The following is a 23061-nucleotide window of genomic DNA, read 5'->3' as shown; positions in this document are numbered from 1 at the left end:
GATGGATTGTGTCAGTGGCAGTCAGATGAAAGGAACTTTTATAATGGCAGGAATACTTATACAAGCGTTTAGGGTGATGTCGAAAGAATTCATTTTAAAATGTATTTAAACAGTGTGCCCAAAGGTAGGTTATGTCACAGAGTACTGAGCATGTGCATATTCAAGAGTCAGCTAATTCACAACCAGGAAACCCCAAAAACAATAAAACAAACTAGAATTTTAATATACATTTTATTTTTATTTGGTTAATACAATTAATTGGACATAATAAACGTCAAATGAAATCTGTGCGTCAGGCAAACAATGGAAACGTCGATTTATGTACCTGTTGCGTTTCCTCTCTACAAAGGAGACGTTCAATTGTGCAAAAGATAAGGTAGCTGAGACAAAGGGCATCGATCTCCTTCTGGTACAGAAATGCGAAGGACAGACTAATAAAGACAGGAATCACCCCTCTCTTTATTGTTCTTAACAATTCAGGGTGACATATCAAATTCCTTCTTATCAACCCTTTCTGAAGTATAATATTAACAATGGCTAACAGGAAATGATTGCAATCCAATGTCAGAAAATATTACAATTACAAAAGACAACAGCAAAAAATAAAAAGAAATTGAAAAAGTTTTTCATCAATCTGTAACAATTTAATTCATTGTTTTGTTGCTAATAAAATAGATAGTCATAATAAAATATAAAATTGTCCTTAATATTAGACATTAGAATAAAATAGATTTTTTTCTAGACATACGTGATTCATATAATGGTATCATATTAAACTGAATTCACTGCAATTCATAAATCATAGTGAACTGCATTCATACAACTAGTGCACCTGCTTTCTGCAAAAATATTACATTACAATATTACAAACTACACATTTGCAAAACTACACTTCCACATCTAAAAAGAAAAGCACATATAGATCAAGAAAAAAAAGAGTTAATCGATACAACAGTCAAAAAATTCAATAAGTTAAAATAAAAATCTATGGGTACAGACACCCAGATATCCATTCATTTTGCTCACAGTGTGTAACATTCCAAGTAGCTGGTAATCTCAACAGAAGAAGGGACAAAACCTACATGCGCACAAACACTGATGCAATACAGTACTGGTAGTCACCCGCACCCTTCTGCTAGGCAAACACGGTACATACTAAAGGTTTCCTGATAAAGAGAATTGTTTCACTAACCGCAGTGAGAATGTTTTGAATACCTATAACGGGTGGGGGGTAAAGCAAGGTATTCTTCAATGCTAAAAGAGGTTCCCAGTGGACGGACGACCACAGTGTATAGTGCAGGGGTAGGCCCTACTGCATAAGTCTAAGGTGGCTTGACTGGGAACTGGAAGTTTGGTGGTTCAAACCCCAGTGGTTCAAAGGTCAGTGTGGCTGTTGGGCCCTTGAGCAAACCCCACATAGCTGCTCCATACTACAAGCTCACAGTGTGGCTTTCCTGCTGCCGTTACAGCCGGCCATGCCTGAACTCTCGTGACCGTTTGACCTGCAGCCCACACGGTCACATGCGGGTTAGTGTTGCTACTTGGCATTTCACTCAGATTATCTATGTGTGATGTCACCACCTCCCCTGCGTCTGTTCCTTCAGCTTCCCGTTTCAGTCATGTCTGTCCTCCTTGGCCTCTTCTTCCTCTTCCTCCTCCTCCTCCTCCTCCTCCTCCTCTTCTTCCTCCTCCTCCTGCGGGCCCTCCTCCTCGCTGGGGCGGGCCAGGGTGCCGTCCTCCCCCAGGATGCAGCAGAGCTCGGCCAGGCGCTGTTGCATCTTGGGAATCCCGGAGAGCTGGGTCTCGAGCCGCAGCTTCTCGTCCTGCAGGGACAGCCGCGTGGAGGCGTCCAGCTTCTGGAAGCGCCAGCCTCCCTCGCCGTCAAACTGCAGCAGGTGGGTGTGGTACTTCCTGTCCGAGGAAGAGGAAGAGGAGGAGGAGGAGTGGGGAAAAAAAGTTACACCATTTTCCTACATAACAGGCTGGAAGCTCATCAGACAGCTGGTCCCCCTTATGAATGTGTTCTGCTGAGTGCACAGCGCCCCCTTCTGGCTGCTGCAGGTTAAGACTGATGATTGATTTTCTCATTGGCTGTACTGCTGCAGCACAGCCCTGATGAAATGCTGGTGCATCCAGGGAGTTTCACCCTGCTGATGTTCATAGGGCATCACAGAATCTGCCGTACGCTGCTCTATCAATCCCTCTGTCCTGCAAAACAAACTTGGCAGTACACCAGTGCCCCTTTGTAAATATCTGCTTTTAGATTTAAGCTGTATTTACTGTGAAAGACTCACTGACTTGTGCAGTTAAGCATATCACACAGAAAATACAGGCCGTCGTGGGAGAAACCATACATTTCACGCAATTGCATCAGTCAGTAAAACATACACCTTTTGAACTTGACAAATTAAGAGCAACAGATTCAAACAGCAGGAGTGCGCGCACCAGAGTGACGGTCGATGAGTGATGGAGAGAAGAGCTATCCCAGCATCCTTTGCAGACAGGAAGATTTTGCCTTCTACATCAATGCTCACAGCACTTGTGCATTCATCAAGCAGGGCATACTTAGGCCTATGTGGAGAAATCAGTGACATTAATTCAGCAAATCCCAGCATGGTAACATCACTGTGCACTAGACTAAACCTACCGTCTCCCTCCGTTAAAACACTTAATAATAATTTATTTGTCGGTCAGCATTTCTGCAGTCTTTCCCAATTCGTCACCCACCTCCCCCTTCTTCTTTTCCTCTCCAAAATCAATTCCCATTTATAGAACACAGACCCAGAAAAACACAGTGAGGCTTTTCATCAAATATCCAATCATGTGCGAGACATTCCTGCAGGGGAGCACACGTTGGCTGCGTGTGTATAAACGGCCGCCGGCTTACTTGTGGTAGAACATCCTGGCCATCCCCATGCGCTGTTTCTCTCCTCCTGAGAGAACATCCTTCCAGTCGCTCTCTGCGTCCCAACCTGTTTAAACAGCACACCTGCTCAAACCTCAAATCACACCCTGTCAGCCTACTAGAGAAAACATGAACTATCAGCCTTTTGTATACGAAAGCACTCAATACACTCAAGCAAATGCATTGAAAGCCCCATTTAGGCCCAAAATTAGTTTTCTCTTCTTGAAAAGCAGTGATGAATAGGAGTAAAAATGAAATTTCAAAGAGGAAAATATATTTTTAACTGATTAAGTAATGATGGGAAAGAGACAACAGCTCCCCACCTTTGAGACATACATTTCTAGTGAGGAAACAAGGCACGTCATAAGCCAGATGAAGCCGGTGAACCAAGTAAACAGACAGCTGACTAATGTACCCCGTACCCCACAAACGGAAATCACACCGCTTTCCTGTCTGGGGAGATTCGGGAACTGGGGGAGGGGGGGAGGAAGGATGTTCAGCCCGTGCTCATTTCCTCATATTTAATCATCTGTCCATCCAACCCTCCTCCATTTCACACCGCTTTCTCCATTTCCCGCTCCCTCTCCCGCTCTCACCTCCCTCCCTCTCCAGGATGTAGCGCAGGTTGACGATGTTCAGGATGCCCTCCAGCTGCTCGTCGGTCAGCCCACGAGCCCTCATGTCCTGCAGGGTGTGGGGGTAGATCACCTGGTCTCGCAGGGTGCCCACCGACATGTAGGGCCTGCATGGCAGACAGCACAGGACCGCTCACAACCAGAAGGCTGATTTGCTCTGATTCACGTAAGCATTATGAGAGCAGTCATGGCCAGTTGATCAAAACATACAAAAAGTTTTTTAATAATCTTTACTGTAATGTTAAAATCATCATGTAGAATGTTTTGGGGGTCAGTAGGTACCTTTGAGGAGGGTAGAACATGTTTTGGGTGTATGGAGGGGTCAGTAAATACTTTTGAGCGGTGTAGAACATGTTTTGGGGGGTATTTAGGGTTCATTAGCTACCTTTGAGGAGTGCAGAACATGTTTTGGGGGTATGGAGGTGTCAGTAGGTACCTTTGAGGGAAGCAGAACACGTTTTGAGGGTATGGAAGTGTCAGTAGGTACCTTTGAGGGATGTAGAACATGTTTTGGGGGGCTGGTTTACGCAGGACACCACTGTACACGGGCCATAGGCCACTGAGAATGCGGAACAGAGAGCTCTTCCCACAGCCGTTCGGCCCGGTGATGAGGAGGTGCATCCCATCCTCCACCTAAAGCACAGGAAGGGAGGGAGAGAGAGGAAGGAAGAGAGAAAGAGGAAGAGAGGGAAGGAGAGAGAGAGGAAGGGAGAGAGAGACAAATTGAGGGTGAAAGTGAGGAAGAGCGAAAGGGAGAGAAAAAAGAAAGGAATATGAGAGAAACAGCAAGTCATGGTCTCGTCATATTACAAATACGATTTTTGATGTATGAATAAGTTGTTCATTAGTGTTATGATTATTACTGTTCCCGTGTGTTATTTAGAAAGTCAACAAGATTTTCTAAAAACACCAATTATCATAATACTGTGCCAATATGTAGAATGCAAATGTATGTTTTGACAGACCAATAAATTCACACACACACTTTAAGAGTTATCCCACCCTAGTTCAATGTGTGAAAAGCCACCCATTTCAACAAACACAAGAGACAGCCACCACATGAAAGTGCCCTGAACAACCAAATAAGAGCATACACAAATAAATGCAATGTTAATACTATCCATCAGGGGGCAGCAGCTCTCCCCCTCTTCAAAATCCCTGCATTACAACTCTGCTCATCAAAAATAAAGATGAGTTTACAAATACTGTCAAATAAATAAAACATCTGATTAGTTCAATTACTATTTGCCCTCACTTTGCATTTATCTTGATCAAAAGGAAATGGCATAAGCTTATTACTATGCACAGCCAGTCTGTCTCCTTCCGTCTTTACGCGGGGATTAAACTGCATGAATTAATCAAGATTTGTCATTATTAATGCGGTCTGCACAGCTGTCGACACATTTCCAAACTACACATCTCTACACCTTTCGCTGTAACAGCAGTCGAGGCGTTAAACCAGTAACTCTCAGCACGACCAGCTGCTCTGAATCTCAGTCAAGAGTCTGTAATCAGAGACGGTCTGAACCCCAGAGCTCCTTACCCAAGACGGAGATCCGATGAAGGGTTTAGAGTACAGAACTACAACAATCTGGACCAGAAGAAGGCCACCTGGCCTGCCCCAGAAGATACTGTGCCGGTGAGCCAACATGGAGGTTAGATACCTCAGAGACTGACAGATCGTTGGATACTGTGCGTAAGGCCCAAATCAATGCAGGATTTCTGGTACACAGTAAGGTAATGACCAGAAGTCACAAGACCACTAAATGTTTAGTATGTCCACTTATCATATTCAACAAGGCCAATTTTCTAGAACAGAAACAGTTGTTTCCGTAAACGGTATCACTGCATTACAACACAGATATCATTTGCAACGGTACACAGCTCAGAATGTGTTCCTGTTCGTCAGTCCATATGGTACGCAAATTTCTTCCGCAATAACACTTTTGGATTTGGCATCAGGCATTAATATTTGAGAATAATCCTGCTATTTTTCTTCTGAAAATTAAACCTCTGGCAGGTCTGGCAGCATATGTAAATACACTACACTGCACAGGCCACAACAGTTAAGGAACTGAATAAAGTGCATACAGGCCTTGCGTTAGTTCCAGGTACACAGTTGCATTTAAAACTGTGTCGAGTGACATTTACTATTAGATTTTGAGGCAAAATAGACTCGATAAACATGATTACACCACTGAACACAAACACAAAAATAATGCAAGGAATAGTTGAAGAATCAATGAAAGCACATGTATCAAACACTGCTCATGAGGGCTCCTGTAACCTTTGAGATCAGTCTATCGGGTCCCTGCATGTGTGTGAGCTGACCAGCAAACGTCTCAGTTGCAGGCAAAAGGAGAATCTACAGAGCACAGAGATGTCACGAGAGCGGTGTTTTCGTGTTAAAAAAAGGGCTGAATATTTTGGCAAACGCGCGGTACATGTGGCGGTCTGAGTGACTGGAGAAACGCAGTGGAGCCAGGGCCCCGCTCTGGCAGAGCTCTGTGCACCCATTGTTACAGACTGTGGGAACAAAGCGAGTCCTCACTGCCACACGGTACGTCACATGACACGGGATAAAAGGCCGCGGTGGGCATTAGAACTCTGATCGCCTCGCGCGTAAGCCGAACCCCTCACACAGCTCCTCATAGGCCAGGGTTTTAGTACGGTACCACTAGCGTGTACCCGCAACGGCACATAATCAACGCATTGTTTACCGCGATATTCCATGACCTCATTTCCCCTCCATTAATCATATGATGCCCTCGCAAAGTCACGTATCAGGGGAGAGAGGGAGGGGGTGGAGGGCTTTCAACACCCCCCCCCCCCTTTTCATTTTTCAAAAAAAGCACACAATCCTCCGACGGAAGGTAATAACATGAAACCCCCCCTGTTCAACAAGACATACAGCTGTAGGCTGCAAACGAAACAGGCTTGAACAAGTCAAAGTACACATGCTGCACACATGTAAATATCGCACATCTGCTAAGCAGGGAGAGAATGCAAACTCCTGCACTCGATGTGTTTAAAACCGACAGCACCATAGGTTTACTAAAAATGGCTAGACACCAGAGCAAAATATATACAAGTACAAATATATTCAGTATATGTTTAAAAATTGAAGGTCTGCAGTGGTCATTTTCAAAGCTTGTAGTTTGCCTGTATTTGTACTGTGTAGTGTGAGGTTACTCACCAAGTCAAGATCCTGTTTGCCAATGGGTAGCTATGACAACACAAACCAACTGGCCAAATAAGGTTATGAGCAGCCTAGTCCAATCACAGGCACATAGATGTAGATGTAGAAGTATCCAATAAAAACTAGCCAGACCCTTGCCTTTGAAAAACGGAATAAATTGAAAGCCTTTAAACAAACTACTGGGCAGTATTTATTAAAGGTACAATAGGTGAGCTTTTGTGTTAAAACATTGTTAGAAGACCATAGTAAATACCTTCCTATCATTGAAAAAGGCTCACTGACATGTTGACTCACCCCCTGCCCATGATTATAGTCCATGAATTCGGGTTTCAAAATATGCAGTTGACGGGCCGGCACTCTGTACCAAAACAGCGTCTGTGTAGCTGTACAATAATTCAAGCTCATTGGTTGAAAATTGGTTCTAATTGCCACAGCCAATGGCATTTTAACATCAGCGCGTTCACAGAGAAGGGGAGGGATAAACAGTGTTGTGGTTTGAGCAAGTTTGTTACTGCAATTCCTCACTTGACCGTGAGAAGTCTGAAATTACCTATTACCTTTAAGTATAAACACTCAATTAGATGTTAAATATGCTAATTTTGTTGGCAGGTAAAACAGTGCAATTAGTTTCCTCCTACAGTATAAAAACCTCCCAATAACTTTCACGTCTTTCATTATTAGGCAAAGCCAGGCAGGTTTAATGAATCGAACAATATTTAATTCTGCTTACTCAATTACCCTGCGGAGCATAAAGAAGTACAGTGTGATGATGTCTTCTGAGCTGTGATCCCCTCTTTCAGATACCCTCCATGGTTTCTACCGGTCTCAATAAACAAAAATAAATGCACATTGTCCATTCTCCTCTAAAAAACTATTCTAACCCAAGTCTTACTGTACGTTTGGTCTTTGCTTTGCTATTTATTAGAACATATTAAGCATGCCCAACTAATTTAGAACCCAATCTAAATATAGTGTGCTGAAGTCAGGACATAAAGACAGGCCAGCCATCACAAAATGTGCAATTACTGTAAATGTTTGGAGTACTGGTGTATTCATAGCTGTGCTCCTGTGACAGTTTAGGCCACACGCACCAGCAGCCCACAGGGCTGACAGAGCAAACACGCCCACTCTTCGGAAAACCCCTGGGTACTTTACAATAAAGTTACATGAATTGGCATTGACTACTGTAGTTTCTAACTGACCTTAATGTTGAGGCTGGTCACCACCACATCTCCTGTGGGCGTGATGATGGGGAGGTTCTCACAGCTGATTTCTTGCTCCACGTCAACAACCTGACCTGAAAACAAAACACCGTCTTTCAGAGATCAGCACTGATCAGCCACCATCCTTCAGGGATCAGCACTGATCAGTTCCCATCCTCCAGAGATCAGCACTGATCAGTTCCCATCCTCCAGAGATCAGCACTGAGCTGCCACCATCCTCCAGAGATCAGCCCTGAGCAGTCACACCATCCTTCAAAGATCAGCACTGATCAGTCCCCATCTTACAGAGATCAGCCCTGACTAGTTGCCATGCATCAGAGATCAGCCCTGATCAGCCATCATCCTTCAGATATCAGTGCTGATCAGTGCTTCTAGAACTGCTTTCACTTGTGAAGGCCGAAAGGTAAAAAATAATTTCACCTCATTCGCTTCAGAAGCTGATATATACGCATTTTACATTTACATTTTAGACATTTAGTGGAAACTCTAATCCAAAGTGACTTACAACAAATTAATCCATGTAATTAATGAGAAGCACAATGTTTGGGCCATAACACCCTGGAGATAGCTAATCCTTTTGCATGATACACTGCTGTTTTTAAACTGAATTTATTATCATATTAGTACATCATACAGTACTGTGCAAAAGATTTAGGCAGGTGTGAAAAAATGCTGTAAAATAAGAATGCTTTAAAAAATAGAAATGTTAATAGTTTAGTTTTATTAATTAACAAAATGCATGAACAGAAGAAGTGAATAAACAGAAGAAAAATCTAAATCAAATCAATATTTGGGGTGACCACCCTTTGCCTTCAAAACAGCATCAATTATTCTAGGTAAACCTGCACACATTTTTTGAAGGATCTCAGCAGGTAGGTTGTTCCAAACAAATGCTTCAAATGCAGCCTCAAATGCTTCGGTCTCTTCATGTAATCCCAGACAGACTCGATGATATTGAGATCAGGGCTCTGTGGGGGCCATACCATCACTTCCAGGACTCACTGTTCTTCTTCACGCTGAAGATAGTTCTTAATGACATTGGCTGTATGTTTGGGGTCAATAAATTTGGCCAATCAGATGCCTCCCTGATCGTATTTCATGATGGATAAGTATCTGCCTGTACTTCTCAGCATTGAGGAGACCATTCATTTTGGCCAAATCCCCAACTCTATTTGCAGAAATGCAGCCCCAAACTTGCAAGGAATCTCCACCATGCCTCACTGTTGCCTGCAGACACTCATTCTTGTACCGCTCTCCAGCCCTTTGGCGAACAAACTGCCTTCTGCTACAGGCAAATATTTTTTACTTTTTTACTCATCAGTCCAGAGAACCTGCTGCCATTTTTCTGCACCCCAGTTCCTGTGTTTTCGTGCATAGTTGAGTTGCTTGGACTTGTTTCCACGTCAGAGGTATGGCTTTTTTGTCGCAATTCTTCCACGAAGACCACTTTTGACCAGACTTCTCCGCACAGTAGATGGGTATACCTGGGTCCCACTGGTTTCTGCCAATTCTCAGCTGATGGCACAATCTTCCGATTGTGAAGGGAAGTGAGCATGACGTGTCTCATCTGCTGCACTAAGTTTCATTGGCCGACCACTGCGTCTATGGTCCTCAACATTGCCCATTTCTTTGTGCTTCTTCAACAGAGCTTGGGCAGCACATCTAGAAACCCCCGACTGCCCTTGGTAATGCAGTACAACTACATTGTGTCTTGTTGCTGTGCTCAGTCTTGCCATGGTGTATGACTTGTGCCATTAAACTGTCTTCAGCAACCTCATCTTATAAGCAGAGTTTGGCTGTTCCTCACCCAGTTTTAACCCTCCTACACAGCTGTTTCTGTTTCAGTTAATGATTGCTTTTCAACCTACATATTAAATTGATGATCAATAGGTCGTGGTATAATTGGTTAATCACACACCTGACTATATGCGTACAAAATCCCTGATTTTTGTGCAAGTGTACCGAGAAGAATTGATGCTGGTTTGAAGGCAAACTGTGGTCACACCAAATTTTGATTTGATTTAGATTTTTCTTCTGTTCACTCACTTTGCATTTTGATAAAAATAGAAATGTTAATAGTTTATTTTTGAAAGCATTCTTACTTTACAGCATTTTTTCACACCTGCCTAAAACTTTTGCACAGTACTGTATATCATTTTTAGGCACGGGAGTGCAATCCGGGCTGATCAAAATTTCAACAAATTGTTATTTATTGGCATGAATCTGTATCTCCGTAAAAGCCTGAATAAAAACAGGGGGAGTGTCGGACTTTCTGCACACATACTGCAGTGATGCCTTTGAGGCAGACATGAAAGGCTGCAACAATAAGACATTTCACTGAAGCAGGCGCATGCAATGCATGCTGAAACTTAAGAGTTAGGCTAGGCTGGCTGGTCTTTGAATAAAAAATGCTGTAGCCTAATCTTTTATGAATGTACTTTCGGCTGTTTAATTGCTCTCTCCACTCAGTGCATTAAAAATGCAGGAACACTCAATCACCCGTGAAACCTAAATACACTGAAGTGCTTTGAATCGCATGTCAGAGATGTAAACATAACCGCGGAAAATGCCAGTGGGACATAGAATGTTTAATTTCGTTTATCTCAGATTACATGGAAGTCAGACAGCTTGTCTTAAGCATCACCATCTTTACAATTCCAAGATGACACTTAACTGAACAGCAAACAATACATTACAGCCAGCTGTCAGCTGTATGCAGCAGTGGGGGGGGGGCAAAAAAGATTAGAACATAGGATTAATATTGAGCTTTTTTCTACAAGAGAGTTGCAAGCCTGCTACATTAGAGTTATTTAAAGAGTTGCATGGGTCTATTATGAGTGTAGGTTCTGGAGGAGTGGTTGTAGTAATTGAGCAGGGAAGGGCCTGGGGTGGCAGGGTCCCATGGGAGATCTTTTCACAAGGACCAAAATCCCTGCCAGCGCCCCTGGCTGTAAAACCAATGCCACTCAATCAGTAAGCCTGAGAAACTGCATAAAGTACCTGTATATTTACAGCCTACGGTAGCCATCAGTCAGACAAAGTGTAAACCCCATCCCTCTTTGTAGTAATAGGTTTCCTATTACAAGCACACAAGAGCGCTTTTCACCAGAATGTGCTTTTCTACCAAACACCCCACTGGCTGGAATTCAGAGTAAAAAATTAGCAGTTCGTTTTTATCCGTTATCGCTCCAGGCATCTTCAAAAGCCAAAAGTGTCCAGCTGCTGTTTCACAGCGAGCATCTGATAAAGGCCTGGACACACAATGGCTTTTTGTTCAGACTCCCCCTGTTGTGTCGTTAGCACTGTGAGGGTGGAACACAAACGAATAAACAGGCAGATAAAACACAAAGCGGGACGAGAGGTCCTGAAGGCGAGCTTTACCTCTGATCTCCAGCGGGCCCTCGATCCTCATACCGTGCTGCACTACCCGCGAGTCCTGCGCTGCCCCGCCATCCTGCACCCCCGCCGAGCGTCTGTACACCCCCACCCGCACGTCATCGAACACGGCGAACATCTCGTACACCCGCGCCGTGTAGCCTGCCAGCTCAGTCATCTGAGGGGAGAGGTTGGGTTAAAATCAGTCACAGGGAGGAGAGGTTGGGTGAAAAACTGTTACCTGACAAAGCAGGTTGGGTTAAAATCAGTCATAGGGAGGAGAGGTTGGGTTAAATCAGTCACAGGGAGGAGAGGTTGGGTTAAAATCAGCCACCCGAGGGGAAAGGCTGGGTTAAAATCTGCCACCTGACAAAAGAGGTTGGGTTAAAATCTGTCATCTGACAAAAGAGGTTGGGTTAAAATCTGTCATCTGACAAAAGAGGTTGGGTTAAAATCTGTCATCTGACAAAAGAGGTTGGGTTAAAATCTGTCATCTGACAAAAGAGGTTGGGTTAAAATCTATCATCTGACAAAAGAGGTTGGGTAAAAATCTGTCACCTGACAAAAGAGGTCGGGTTAAAATCTGTCATCTGACAAAAGAGGTTGGGTTAAAATCTGTCATCTGACAAAAGAGGTTGGGTTAATCTGTCATCTGACAAAAGAGGTTGGGTTAAAATCTGTCATCTGACAAAAGAGGTTGGGTTAAAATCAGTCACAGGGAGGAGAGGTTGGGTTAAAATCAGTCACCCGAGGGGAAGGGTTGAGTTAAATCAGTCACAGGGAGGAGAGCTTGGGTTAAACCCATTTGTGCTGCTGAGACCTCAAAAGCTGAACTGCAGGGAGGGTGGGGTTGGGGAACTCCTCCCTCACGGAGAGAGAAGGCAGTGTGTCTCACCTCCTTGTAGGAGCTCATGATCCTCTCCACGGCGTCAGCCAACGCGCTCAGAAGGCTCCGGGCTGTGGTGAAGGCCTGCGTCCTCTCACTCACAAGCTCCTCCTCCTTCATCACCATGGCAGCCTGCTTCACGTCCTCCGAATCTGCCAGCACAGCAAGGGCCCCGTCAATCATCCAGCCATGGGCGGGACTGCCAAGCCACTCCTGCTGCGATTGTCACTTTACTGTGAATCATTTCTCTCAAGACACACATAACCCAATTTCACTCACCAGCAGAAGGGGCAGAAACGAATCGCTGTATATTGCATGTATGTGTTAATATCGTGTGTTGGGATTACACTAATGGACAGGTACAGGCACTAAAAATAACTTATCTTATTTTTTCAACAGGGAAGAAGACAACAGGGATCATCAAATCTGGCTTTCAAATCCAAATCCAGCCCTGGTTTTCTTTTCTCCCGGGTAATTAACTGAACAACTAGTGCTACTGATTGGCTAAGTAGCAGACTCCCAATTAAAGGGAGGGTGGAAAACCAGCAGTTCTCAGTGCTTGGGGGCCACAATTTGATGATCCCTCTTTGACAGGACTACAACGGGGCTACTGAACTCCTGGTCCTGCAGGCCTCAGTGCCAGTAGGTATTTGCTCCAACCATGCACTGCACCACCTGATTTCACTAATTATTTTACCACCTTGGTTCAGGAAGTAAGCGCATTAGTGAGATCAGGTGGCACGGCATGTGGATCAAATGCCTGCTAACGCTGTGGCCTGCAGGATCTGGATTTTGAGTAGCCCTGCACTATACAAAACCTCTTCATGGACTGGGGTCAGGGTCCACTACACTGAAACAGTGCACTGTGAGGATTACAGCAGGATAAATCCACAGTACTGCGCTATTTCACAAACACATGGTAATAACGCGCGGTCCGCGGGCTGCCTTCTCAACACACACTCACAGGGCGGAGTGCAGTCACGAGCCGGGAGCCGCAGATGGGCACAGCGTCCCGTTTTTCCTGTTGTGTGGCGCTCTTTTGTGTTTGGCATCCTATTGACCTACAGGGTGGGTGGAGTGTGCAGCTAGCATGGAGCGCTCTCAAACTCCCATCAGTGCCAGACACAATGCAGTAAGGGAAGAATGCAATTAATAGCAATGCTATTAATAAGCCGTCTGTGGGTCACAGCCAGACCGTTCATAGAAACACGTCCTACTCTCATTACATTACATTACATTATTGGCATTTGGCAGACGCTCTTATCCAGAGCGACGTACAGTTGATTAGACTAAGCAGGAGACAATCCTCCCTTGGAGCAATGCAAGGTTAAGGGCCTTGCTCAAGGGCCCAACGGCCGTGCGGATCTTATTGTGGCTACACCGGGATTAGAACCACTGACCTTGCGTGTCCCAGTCATTTACCTTAACCACTACGCTACAGGCCGCCCTGACTCTCCACGCATCGGATCACCACAATCCATAAAAGGAGTATCACACGCTTATTCAGCCTTGAGATCAAACGAGATCAAAATCTCTTTTGTGTGGGGCACCTGACATAAAACACAAATTTAGCCAACAAGACAGCTGACAATCAAGCTATGAACATCAAATGGAGAATGAGGCAGAAGTCAAAAGCAGGAGCATCACCAATTTACAAATTGCTTGTTTAAAATCAGCAATTCAAATTAATTTGTCAAGTTTCAGATTTTCTTGCAGATTGTTCCAACCATAAGGTGCAAAATAACTGAAGCCAAGCTTTCCAAATTCAGTCAAGGGAATTTAAAAAGCATCACAACCCGAGAGCGGAGGTGATAATTATGCAAATGTATAATTAGCAGACAGCTGAGATAGGAAGGAAATAGACCAATTATTGTTTTGTAGATATACAGTACTGTGCAGAAGTCTTAGCCACCTTAGAATTTATTACATATATGTTTATTGTTTTGTGTATGTTAGTATAAAAGGACACATTTGAGATTTCCAAATATTAATTTTCCAAAAGATTTAATTTTACAGAGACATTTTTGTATTTAATTTTAAAAAAGTAACATATTACTATAAGCAATTGACTACTTTTTACATAAAAACTTGATCAAGGCAGTCTGAGATCAGAAGCAAGCCAAAGTCGGCAGAAGAACTGTGGCAATTTCTCCAACATGCTTGGAACAACCTCCCTGCTGATTGTCTTATAGAACTGCAGGACAGCGTTGGCTATCTCAGAGAAGTGATGCAGTTAACAAGCCGAAGGGTGATCACAAAAATATTGATTTGATTCAGTTTTTGACTATTCTGCCAAATTACTAAAATGTAATGTAATATGTATAGTACATTTACTTAGGACCTTTCATTGAATTATTTTTGAAAGAATCTTATCCGTACAGAATGTTATACAGGAGCCTAAGACTTCTGCACAGTACTGTAGACCAGTGGATCAATCTGCACACGTGTGAAGAAGTCAACCCAAAACATTTATATAAGAGACACTGGGGATTAAAGATTTAGCACCGGTAATGAACCTAAGACACTATGGTTCAGAGCAATATTGCTATTGCAGATGAATTCTAAGGGTAGTATTTATGAAAACATTTTTAACACAATAATGTAGTATCAAGCAGTGGTATGTGATATGGTAAGACAGTGAGGTTATAACAGATGATTTGAAACACAATAACGCAGCGTAAGGCAGTGATATGTGATACAGTAAGACAGTGAGGTTATAACAGATCATTTGAAACACAATAACGCAGCGTAAGGCAGTGATATGTGATACAGTAAGAGTGTCGCAATTACAGATAATTTTAAACAAAATAATGCAGCGTAAGGCTTCGCCTTGATTGTCAAATGATTATCCTCAAGCATGATGTTTTATACTGAAACATTTACCGGGGTGTGATTATATTATAGCGTATCGAGCTGCGTATTTAATCAGTGTGTTTCTAGGTGTTGTGGGACTGGGTGCTCTTATAGTACTTGCTATTCCTCAGATATAAAAATTAAAGTACTTGTTCTAGATGGCCAGACTAAAATAACTAAGAGCAGACAGATAACATTAGACTTGCTACATTGCTGCAATCTTTCACTACATCCCTTTGTTCCCCAAGGTTTACAGAGGAGAGAATCCACAAAAAAAAAATCACACATCAGCCACATTCAGATCATAAGACTAAACACACTCCAGTCCTGGAGGGCCACAGTGTCGGTTGGTATAACTCCAGTGCTGGAGAGCTGCAGTGTCTGTAGGTTTAAATCCAGTCATGGAGGGCCGTAGCATCTGCAGGTCTAACACCAGTCCCGAAGGACCGCAGTGTGTGCTAATAGTGAAAATCAGTTATTAACCGGCTGAAGAATCCACATTCCGTCAAGGCCTTAACTGGCAACTGATTGAAAGGAAACCACAGACACAGACACTGGATCCCCCTGGGACTGTAGTTTGGCAGTGTAGTCAGTGCTGCATAGTTACCGTGTTTGGAGTATCCTGTGGCTGTAATGATGGGTACAGCCACCATGACCAGGCCTGAGGAGCTCCACACATACTTCATGAGGAACTGCTCCAGCATGACGTACCACAGCCTCTTGAACAGGATCAGGTTAATCTGGGACGAGAGCGCCTGGTAGCTCCTCTGCAACTGGGCCATCTCCACCTGGACACACACATGCAGACAGACAGACACACACACACCATGTTTAGTAAAATCAGATGCTTCAGAAGAGACAGCATGTGACTGAAGTTAAGTCTCTATAGTTTCTAATGCTGGGGTTTCCTGCACTGTTTCAGAGCTGAGGCCCAATAGACCTGAGGCCTGTTATCAGACACTATGCCTAGAATGAGTGTTGATGGCGATGACATCTTCAGTTCCATTTAGCTGTTCTAAAGACCCTAGGTTCTGTTTGTTCATTCTTACGGGACATTTCTATCTGCAGAACTGTATGTTCCATGGGATAGAATATGCAGACTAAGCCGCAAACCAATGCTGCAACAAGTCAAAAACAAAAGTATGTTTTGAGTCATTAGAAGCACAAGATCAAAATTTGTCACACAGCTCAGTCCCACAGGGGTCTACATTTCTCCTTTGCCTTCCTCCACATCACAAGTCACAGCAGGGAAGCCTGACATCTGATCCAATCACAGCACTGTATTCTGCATCTGACCCAATCACTGCTGGTGATCTGCATCTGACCCACAATGCTGGATCCATTTAAAGCTGTACTGTTGCTACTTTGTAATACGTTAAGAAGTTGCACATGTCTTGGCACAAAAACTGAATGCAAATAAGAATCTTTCACTCAAATGCTAAATCTGCCTTTCATTCGTGGCATGTAGATTAATGGTGAATTGACAAATTTGCTTGAGAAACCACCAGATTTAAATAATAGAAAATGGGTAAATCAGAAGCAGAGTACTATAAAGACTTTTCCTTACACATGACGGGTGCTTTCACCAAATACACTAAAACAAGGTTCTAACAAAAGCGGCAAGGCAAATTACAACTAGCAACTGAAAGCAATGGAGTTCTAGAACACCGACTTTGAATCTTGAAAAAACATTCCAATAGACCTACTCTTGAAAGGGTTAAGATAGAACAAAAAGCTGTGATGGTGAGACACTGTGGAGTGGATAGAAACTGTTCTGAAATGATAGAAATGTTCTGCATAGACTGTGAAAAAGGAAGCTTCATTTCTTTCACTTTAAAATAAAAGAAGTGCCTCTGGGTGAGAATATAATCATGTGTGGAGGGAATTTAAAAAATGTTTTTAAAAGAAACAAAATATTGAGGAATGTGTGTACTGAATCTAAGAAACCTAGCTATACACTAATTTGCCTGGTGGCAGCCATATTGTTTGAGACAAACAAAATGATTTACATTTAATTTAAACAGCACAGCCAAGATCATGGTGCCATCTAGTGATGAAAAATGTTTTGGTGCTCAATCCTTTCTGAATCTGTTCCGATTGCGTCTGATGCGCACCTGCATGTTTATGGATATATGATCCAGATACTCTAGACGCATACAATGGCCAGGTGTAAAAGGCGCCAAATTGTAAGTTTTTTTTTTTTTACTCTTACTGTGTGTATATACAGTAGTGGATTCAGGCAGTATAAAAGAAAGAGTAATCATAAAAGGTTTATCACATAATTAGGGGGTGAAGATAGTTATCCTAAGCCAACACAATTGTGGTGTAAACATGCAAATAACCACATACTAATAAATTGATATATCTAACATTTAATTCCAACATTTCTGACAGTGCACCTGAATATATGTGTGCATTTCTGTGCGTCTAAATTGCCTTTAGAGAAACGAGTGAAAAAGGTCAGTCCTTTCCAAAAGTATTAAAATGTCTTAAACCTCAGGCATGCTAGCTCCGCTGTCAGTATTAAGCAGCATGTGCTTACCTAACCGGGTTAGAAAGTGTGAAATACAAAACAGTCATTTTCTGAGAGCAGGAAAAGTATGATGGATTTCTTTCTTGTGGCAGTGGCATTGTTTAAAATAGAAACAATAAAACCAGCCAATACAATAGGGTGCCTACACACCAATGGAGTATGGCCAACAAAAATTGTCGAATTCTCCACAAATTGGCCTTTTCTTTCCATAATTTATTGTGTTTAAACAGGTGACAAAAAAAATCCGGTTTTTACTCTTTAATCATGCTTGCAAATACTCTACAGCTACCAAAGCAACTCACTGCCCTCTTACACAAGAGGAATTCCTTTCTCCAATACTCAAAAGAAAATTTCAAGCAACAGGGCATAATTCCAGCATATGCTGCCAGCTATCCAATATCGCTAACAAATAATGTGGCATCTAGTGAGTTTTAATACATCCTCCCTCTCCTCCAGCTATAAAAATAGAATAGGGGATGCTGAAGTCAAAATCTCAAGCACTATATTAAGTTTGTTTCCATTTATTTCCATTTAAATCAATACCTTAACACAGGGGTGTCTAATCTTATCCAGAACAAGCCGGTGTGTGTGCAGGTTGTTGTTTTAGTGCAGGACTAAGACAGCTGATTCTACTCATCAAGGTCTTGATTAAAGAACAGGATTAGTTCATTAGTATGATCAGGTGTGTTACTGCTGGGCTAAAACAAAAACCTGCACCCACGCTGGCCCTTTTAGGATAAGATTGGACACCTCTGCCTTAACATAATAGGACTAGCCAGGAAAGGCCAGATTTCTCAAAACATCTTTCCTTGAGATTCCAAACACAGTTAAATCATGTTTGTTTCAGTTAAAACAAACTGATATATGAGTTTCGGACACTCATGACAAAAGGGGTGACCTTTTCACAGTTGACGGACCTAACTGCCATTGATGAACCTCCTAGAACAGTAGACAACTGCCACAGTATCTCATCTCCATATCCAGTATGATCTAGGTGACCCGGCCTGGAGGTAAAATCGGTTAACAATCAGTCCTAGCCCACCTATACAATTGCTTTTGTCTGCCTGTCAAACTTTTTCAATAATTGGACAACTGTCAAATGTCTCCAGACCCAACACATCGGTCTGAGTTTGACACTGGAATAGTGCTGATATGATACCAGGGTTTCCCCCATGTATTAGCAGCACCGCCCCAAACACCAGCTGACCATGGAAGGGGACAAAAGACACAGCCAGCGGCACTACTTCACAAAATTGGCATCATGTAGTCATGTTTTCACCAGGTCAGGTGTAGGCTATACCATGCGAATACCACTTCACACTGCTTACCCTCTGAGGTACTTCCCCCTGCACTAACTATTTTCCTGAAGGAGACCTTGCATACATAAACCGCACAGGTGAATTTAGGCACCTGTTCCCCCAGACCGCAGTGTTTAACTGTGGTTACCTTATGGCCCCCATAGAAGGCAATCTCCTCAGAATTTGCGATGATGCGTGAGTGCATGTAGCGGTGGTCTCCTTTCCTCCTGGCCTCCTCGGCAACCAGCTTGCCAAACTGGGGCGAAAAGGCGCGAAGCACCTTGGCTGTGAGGGCGAACACAATGCCCGCTATGACCGACGGCCAGGTGGTGTTGGCGCCCTTGGACTCGGCCGTTTTGAGGAGGGTGTAGCAGGTCACCACCACATCCAGGATGGGCTTAGTGAGATTGGAGTAGAGGTGGGCCACGGAGGCAGCAAACATCACTACGTCCTCAGTCAGGGACTGATCTGGATTGGCCAGGCGGCTGTCCATGTTGCTCACGCGGTAATAGGTTTGGTCGCTGAAGTAGAGGCCATAGGCGTGGGTGACCAGCCGGGTGCGGAAGGCCAGGGACAGCTGGCCCTCCAGGTAACGGATAACGCTGTTGACAAAGGTAGCGGGGATGGCAATTAGGAGCCACCTGGTCAGTTCCCACACAAAGGCTTGAGGGTCCTTCTTTACGATGGTCTTGACGATCCTGCCGTCTAGGTTGGCGACATAGATGGATAAGAATGTCCGCGATATGAGGGCCAGAGAGTGGACGCCCAGCAGGCCCAGCTCCCTGCAGAGCAACTGAGGGAAAAGGATGCGCAGGAGCCGAACCAGTCTCTGAAGAAACATGCGATTCACGGCTGGAGAGCTGCTTTTTTCTCTGACTTTCTCCCCATCCTGTGCTCCCCTGTTGGATGTTTGTGGAAGCTTTCCATCCAGCCTCTTATCAACCCCTCCTCTGAGTTTTCCAGAGACAAAGGGGTATAGTTTCTTCACCCCGTAGGCAGCGACAAGCAGGAGGACGGCTTTCTTCACGGCCGTGGTTTTCTTCAAATTCTCAGGAAGTTTTGAACATAGGAACAAAGACATGGTGGATTTCTGATGCCTTAAAGGCACGTGAATTTCTATGTTGAAGACCACTTATAATACATATATATTCATAATATTTCTTCCCTACCTATACAAAGCCATTAGTAATTTCTGTTATTTTCTGTTAAACCTAACAGAAGTTTTTTATTGTCCATTATCTCTGCAGAAACAGTAGAAAAAATTAATAAAAATAATATCAACCAATAATATTAACCACAAGTAAACATGTTATGTCGTTTGATCATAATAGCCTCATACATCTATCACAGTCATTCCTGTACGGAAACGCGTCTGAAAATATACTTAAGCTCGGAACACTGGAGTCACATTAGCAGTTTCAAATGCCAGCAGTGTTCCCCTTGCCCAATTATCTTCTAAGTGTCAAACGTTAGGTTGCTAACGTTACAGTAACAAGCACATATTTTGGGCGACATCCGCATGACTTCGCGGGGTGGGGGGGGTTAATTTTTACGCAACTAATGTCATCAGGTGACTAGCTGACTAATTTGCCCTAAGGCTAATTGCGTTCTAACTAATTTAACAAAACCAGTCCAATATAAACTTGATCAAAATAGCATTCACTGGCTAGCTACCTGCAAACTAGCAATTGCGACAAAGCAACAGATTAGCTGGGTAAATAGTGCGCAAGATTAGATGTACATCACATTTTTTTTTACAAGATTAACAGTTTGCTAATTTGTAATAAAACAGCAATCCAAGTCGAAACGCAAGATTCATCGCTGAGCTGGTTACCTCCTGTGACAGGGGTCAGCTTTAAAATAGCAGCAAGCAAGACACCGTTAGTCAATTATTAAATTAACTGACGTTAATTATTATGATAGTAATCGTATAAATAACAATTGCTAATGAAAAAAACAACTATTGCAAATGAGAAAAGTTCGTTCACTGACTAAAAGCGTAAAAACAATGTTGCTAGCTCAGTGGTTATGGAACAGCTGTTGATATAAACACGCTGACCAAGCAACCAAGCTACAACTTTGTTTACAGTCTAACTTCAATTTTCTTCGATGACCTTTGAAGTTACCTATCCATTATGTTATATGGCAGTCCAAAAAAGTTTGCAAGCGAACCATCAAGCAGCCAACCAACTGTGAAATAACTTATATATATACATCCGTTAGCTCCTATAATACTAGTGGTTTCCTGTCGAGTTCGGAGCAATCGGCTTCGGCAGCTTCCAAAAACTGCATGATTCCTCACCGATAACTTCACCTCATGTGAACGCAGATAACAAAGGTAACTAATGTAATGGCTTAAAAGCGGACCTGAAGGTAGGAAGTCCTCCACATGTCCCACAATTCTCCCAGTACGTAAATAACCTAGCCATAGAGATAGAATATACTAGAGTAACTGGAACCGCCATACGTAAGTCAAATGCATTACGTACGGTACACTGGAAACTGTACTTCCAAGCCTAGAGCTGAAATATGCTACTATATCTACGAAATAAGGTGTTTTGATTTTAGTTACGTTTTTCTGGTTGGCCACCTGCATGAATCTGCGTCAAAGTTTTGCACAAGCGACTATGATGAATTGAAGCGTAGTCCAATGCTGCTCCGGTGGACAAATAGTCAACTACAGTATTACAATAATGGGTGCATAGTATGAGTAAAATCAAATGGGCAAATGGGCAGTCACGAGAACATTTAAATTAATGTAACCGCTATGTGGATTCAACATCATAGGCAGTGCATATATAATATATCATTTTAAAACTTATTTTGTTTTCTTTAGATCCACACTACAGTTGGTGGCACCACCTAAGTTTTTATCTGAAAGTGTTACATTAATAATATGTCACTTTATTTAATCAGATAAATAAAGTCCTCACACACCTCAGAATCTACATACAATTTTCAATGAATACAGCCAGAAATAAAGCATTTTAGGAGACATTTTAATAAAAAGAGGATTTGTACGGTCCCTTTCCCACAGATACACTGAGAGTTAATTTTATTTAATTCCTCCAAAAGGACACACTCATATCAGAAGGTGGGAAGAGACCAAAAAAGATACAAGTATACAAACAGAAAATCTCAATGGTGCGAAAATGCATGTTTTACAGAATATGCCTATGTATACTGAACGTTTAAAATAATAATTGATGTCGATCAAAATCTTTAATTTCAGCCATTACATCAAGTAGCTTTGGAGTTCTATTCAAAGTCACTTGATGTAGTGCAACACTCCATTTGCAGCAGTGCCCTTTTGTACAAAATGTATTAATGCTGGTGATAAGTCTGATGTTATATACAGTTGAGGGTAATACTTTTCTAAATAAAAAATGCAACTGGAATCAAAACTTCACTGTTGGCAGATGCAACAGAAGCACACATTTTAAATTCAAAATCATATGAAACAAAATGTACAGAATATGCTGGGCCATTGTTTTCTACTCAGTACCATGTCATTGCAAAAGTTTGCAAAATGTATCAAAACAGGCTTAAAATGAAAGATGACATAGTTCTCACTTGTTTTCATTGTGGTTATTTAGATAAAAAGATCAACACATCATTGCAAACCACAGTTAAGACTCCAATTTCACAGCTGATTGGTCAAATGTCAGTTTTACCAGCTGGAAGCACATCACAAATTGTAATGATGCCATAAAATCTATGCATTAAAATGTAGATAATTGAAAATTATACAGATTTCATTAACCGTGAACTAACATTAACCAGAGTCTAGCTTAATTCATTTTTACTTATTACTTATTTTTCATTTTGCAGTGCTTCAATCTGATAAAGTCTCTTACTCCTTTATTTGCAAAAATAAAGATTGCTACATTGCATTAATACTAAAATGAAGTATTTTACCCGAAAAATGTATTCAATCCAAGTTGCAGTACCAGAACATCAGAATAGAAAAGTAGAACCTTTCTGTACTGCTTACTGCACTGGATTCTAGACCTGAGGGTCATGGGTTTGAGTCCCTGACAGGACTTTGATGCAGCAAATCCATTTTTAGCTACTCATTTGGTTTGAGTCCTAGTGAAAGACAAACATGATCATGACTTAACAGTAAATACCCGGTTAATACAGTGGATATTCAG

The 23061-nt window shown here is 42.5% G+C and overlaps 1 protein-coding gene across 2 annotated transcripts; it reads right to left on the bottom strand.

Annotated features, from left to right (window-relative positions):
- Positions 1–217: 217 nt before the first annotated feature.
- abcd1 (ATP-binding cassette, sub-family D (ALD), member 1) lies at positions 218–21256 on the bottom strand. 2 transcript variants are annotated; one of them, XM_061257745.1, is made up of 10 exons: positions 19056–21256; positions 15684–15864; positions 12233–12375; positions 11344–11515; positions 7942–8036; positions 4028–4173; positions 3502–3647; positions 2888–2972; positions 2446–2571; positions 218–1911 (listed from the first exon to the last, which is right to left on the bottom strand). In XM_061257745.1, exons 1-10 carry the CDS (start codon positions 19986–19988, stop codon positions 1614–1616), a joined length of 2325 nt encoding a protein of 774 aa, XP_061113729.1. In that variant the 5' UTR covers positions 19989–21256; the 3' UTR covers positions 218–1613. The 2 variants fall into 2 exon arrangements, with proteins under 2 accessions (XP_061113729.1, XP_061113730.1); XM_061257746.1 differs by lacking the exon at positions 19056–21256 and adding an exon at positions 18153–18219.
- Between the last annotated feature and the right edge of the window lie 1805 nt (positions 21257–23061).

The sequence above is a fragment of the Conger conger genome, chromosome 10 (genome assembly GCF_963514075.1).
Source record: "Conger conger chromosome 10, fConCon1.1, whole genome shotgun sequence".
Classification (NCBI taxonomy): domain Eukaryota; kingdom Metazoa; phylum Chordata; class Actinopteri; order Anguilliformes; family Congridae; genus Conger; species Conger conger.
This window is presented reverse-complemented; position numbering and strand designations above follow the sequence as displayed.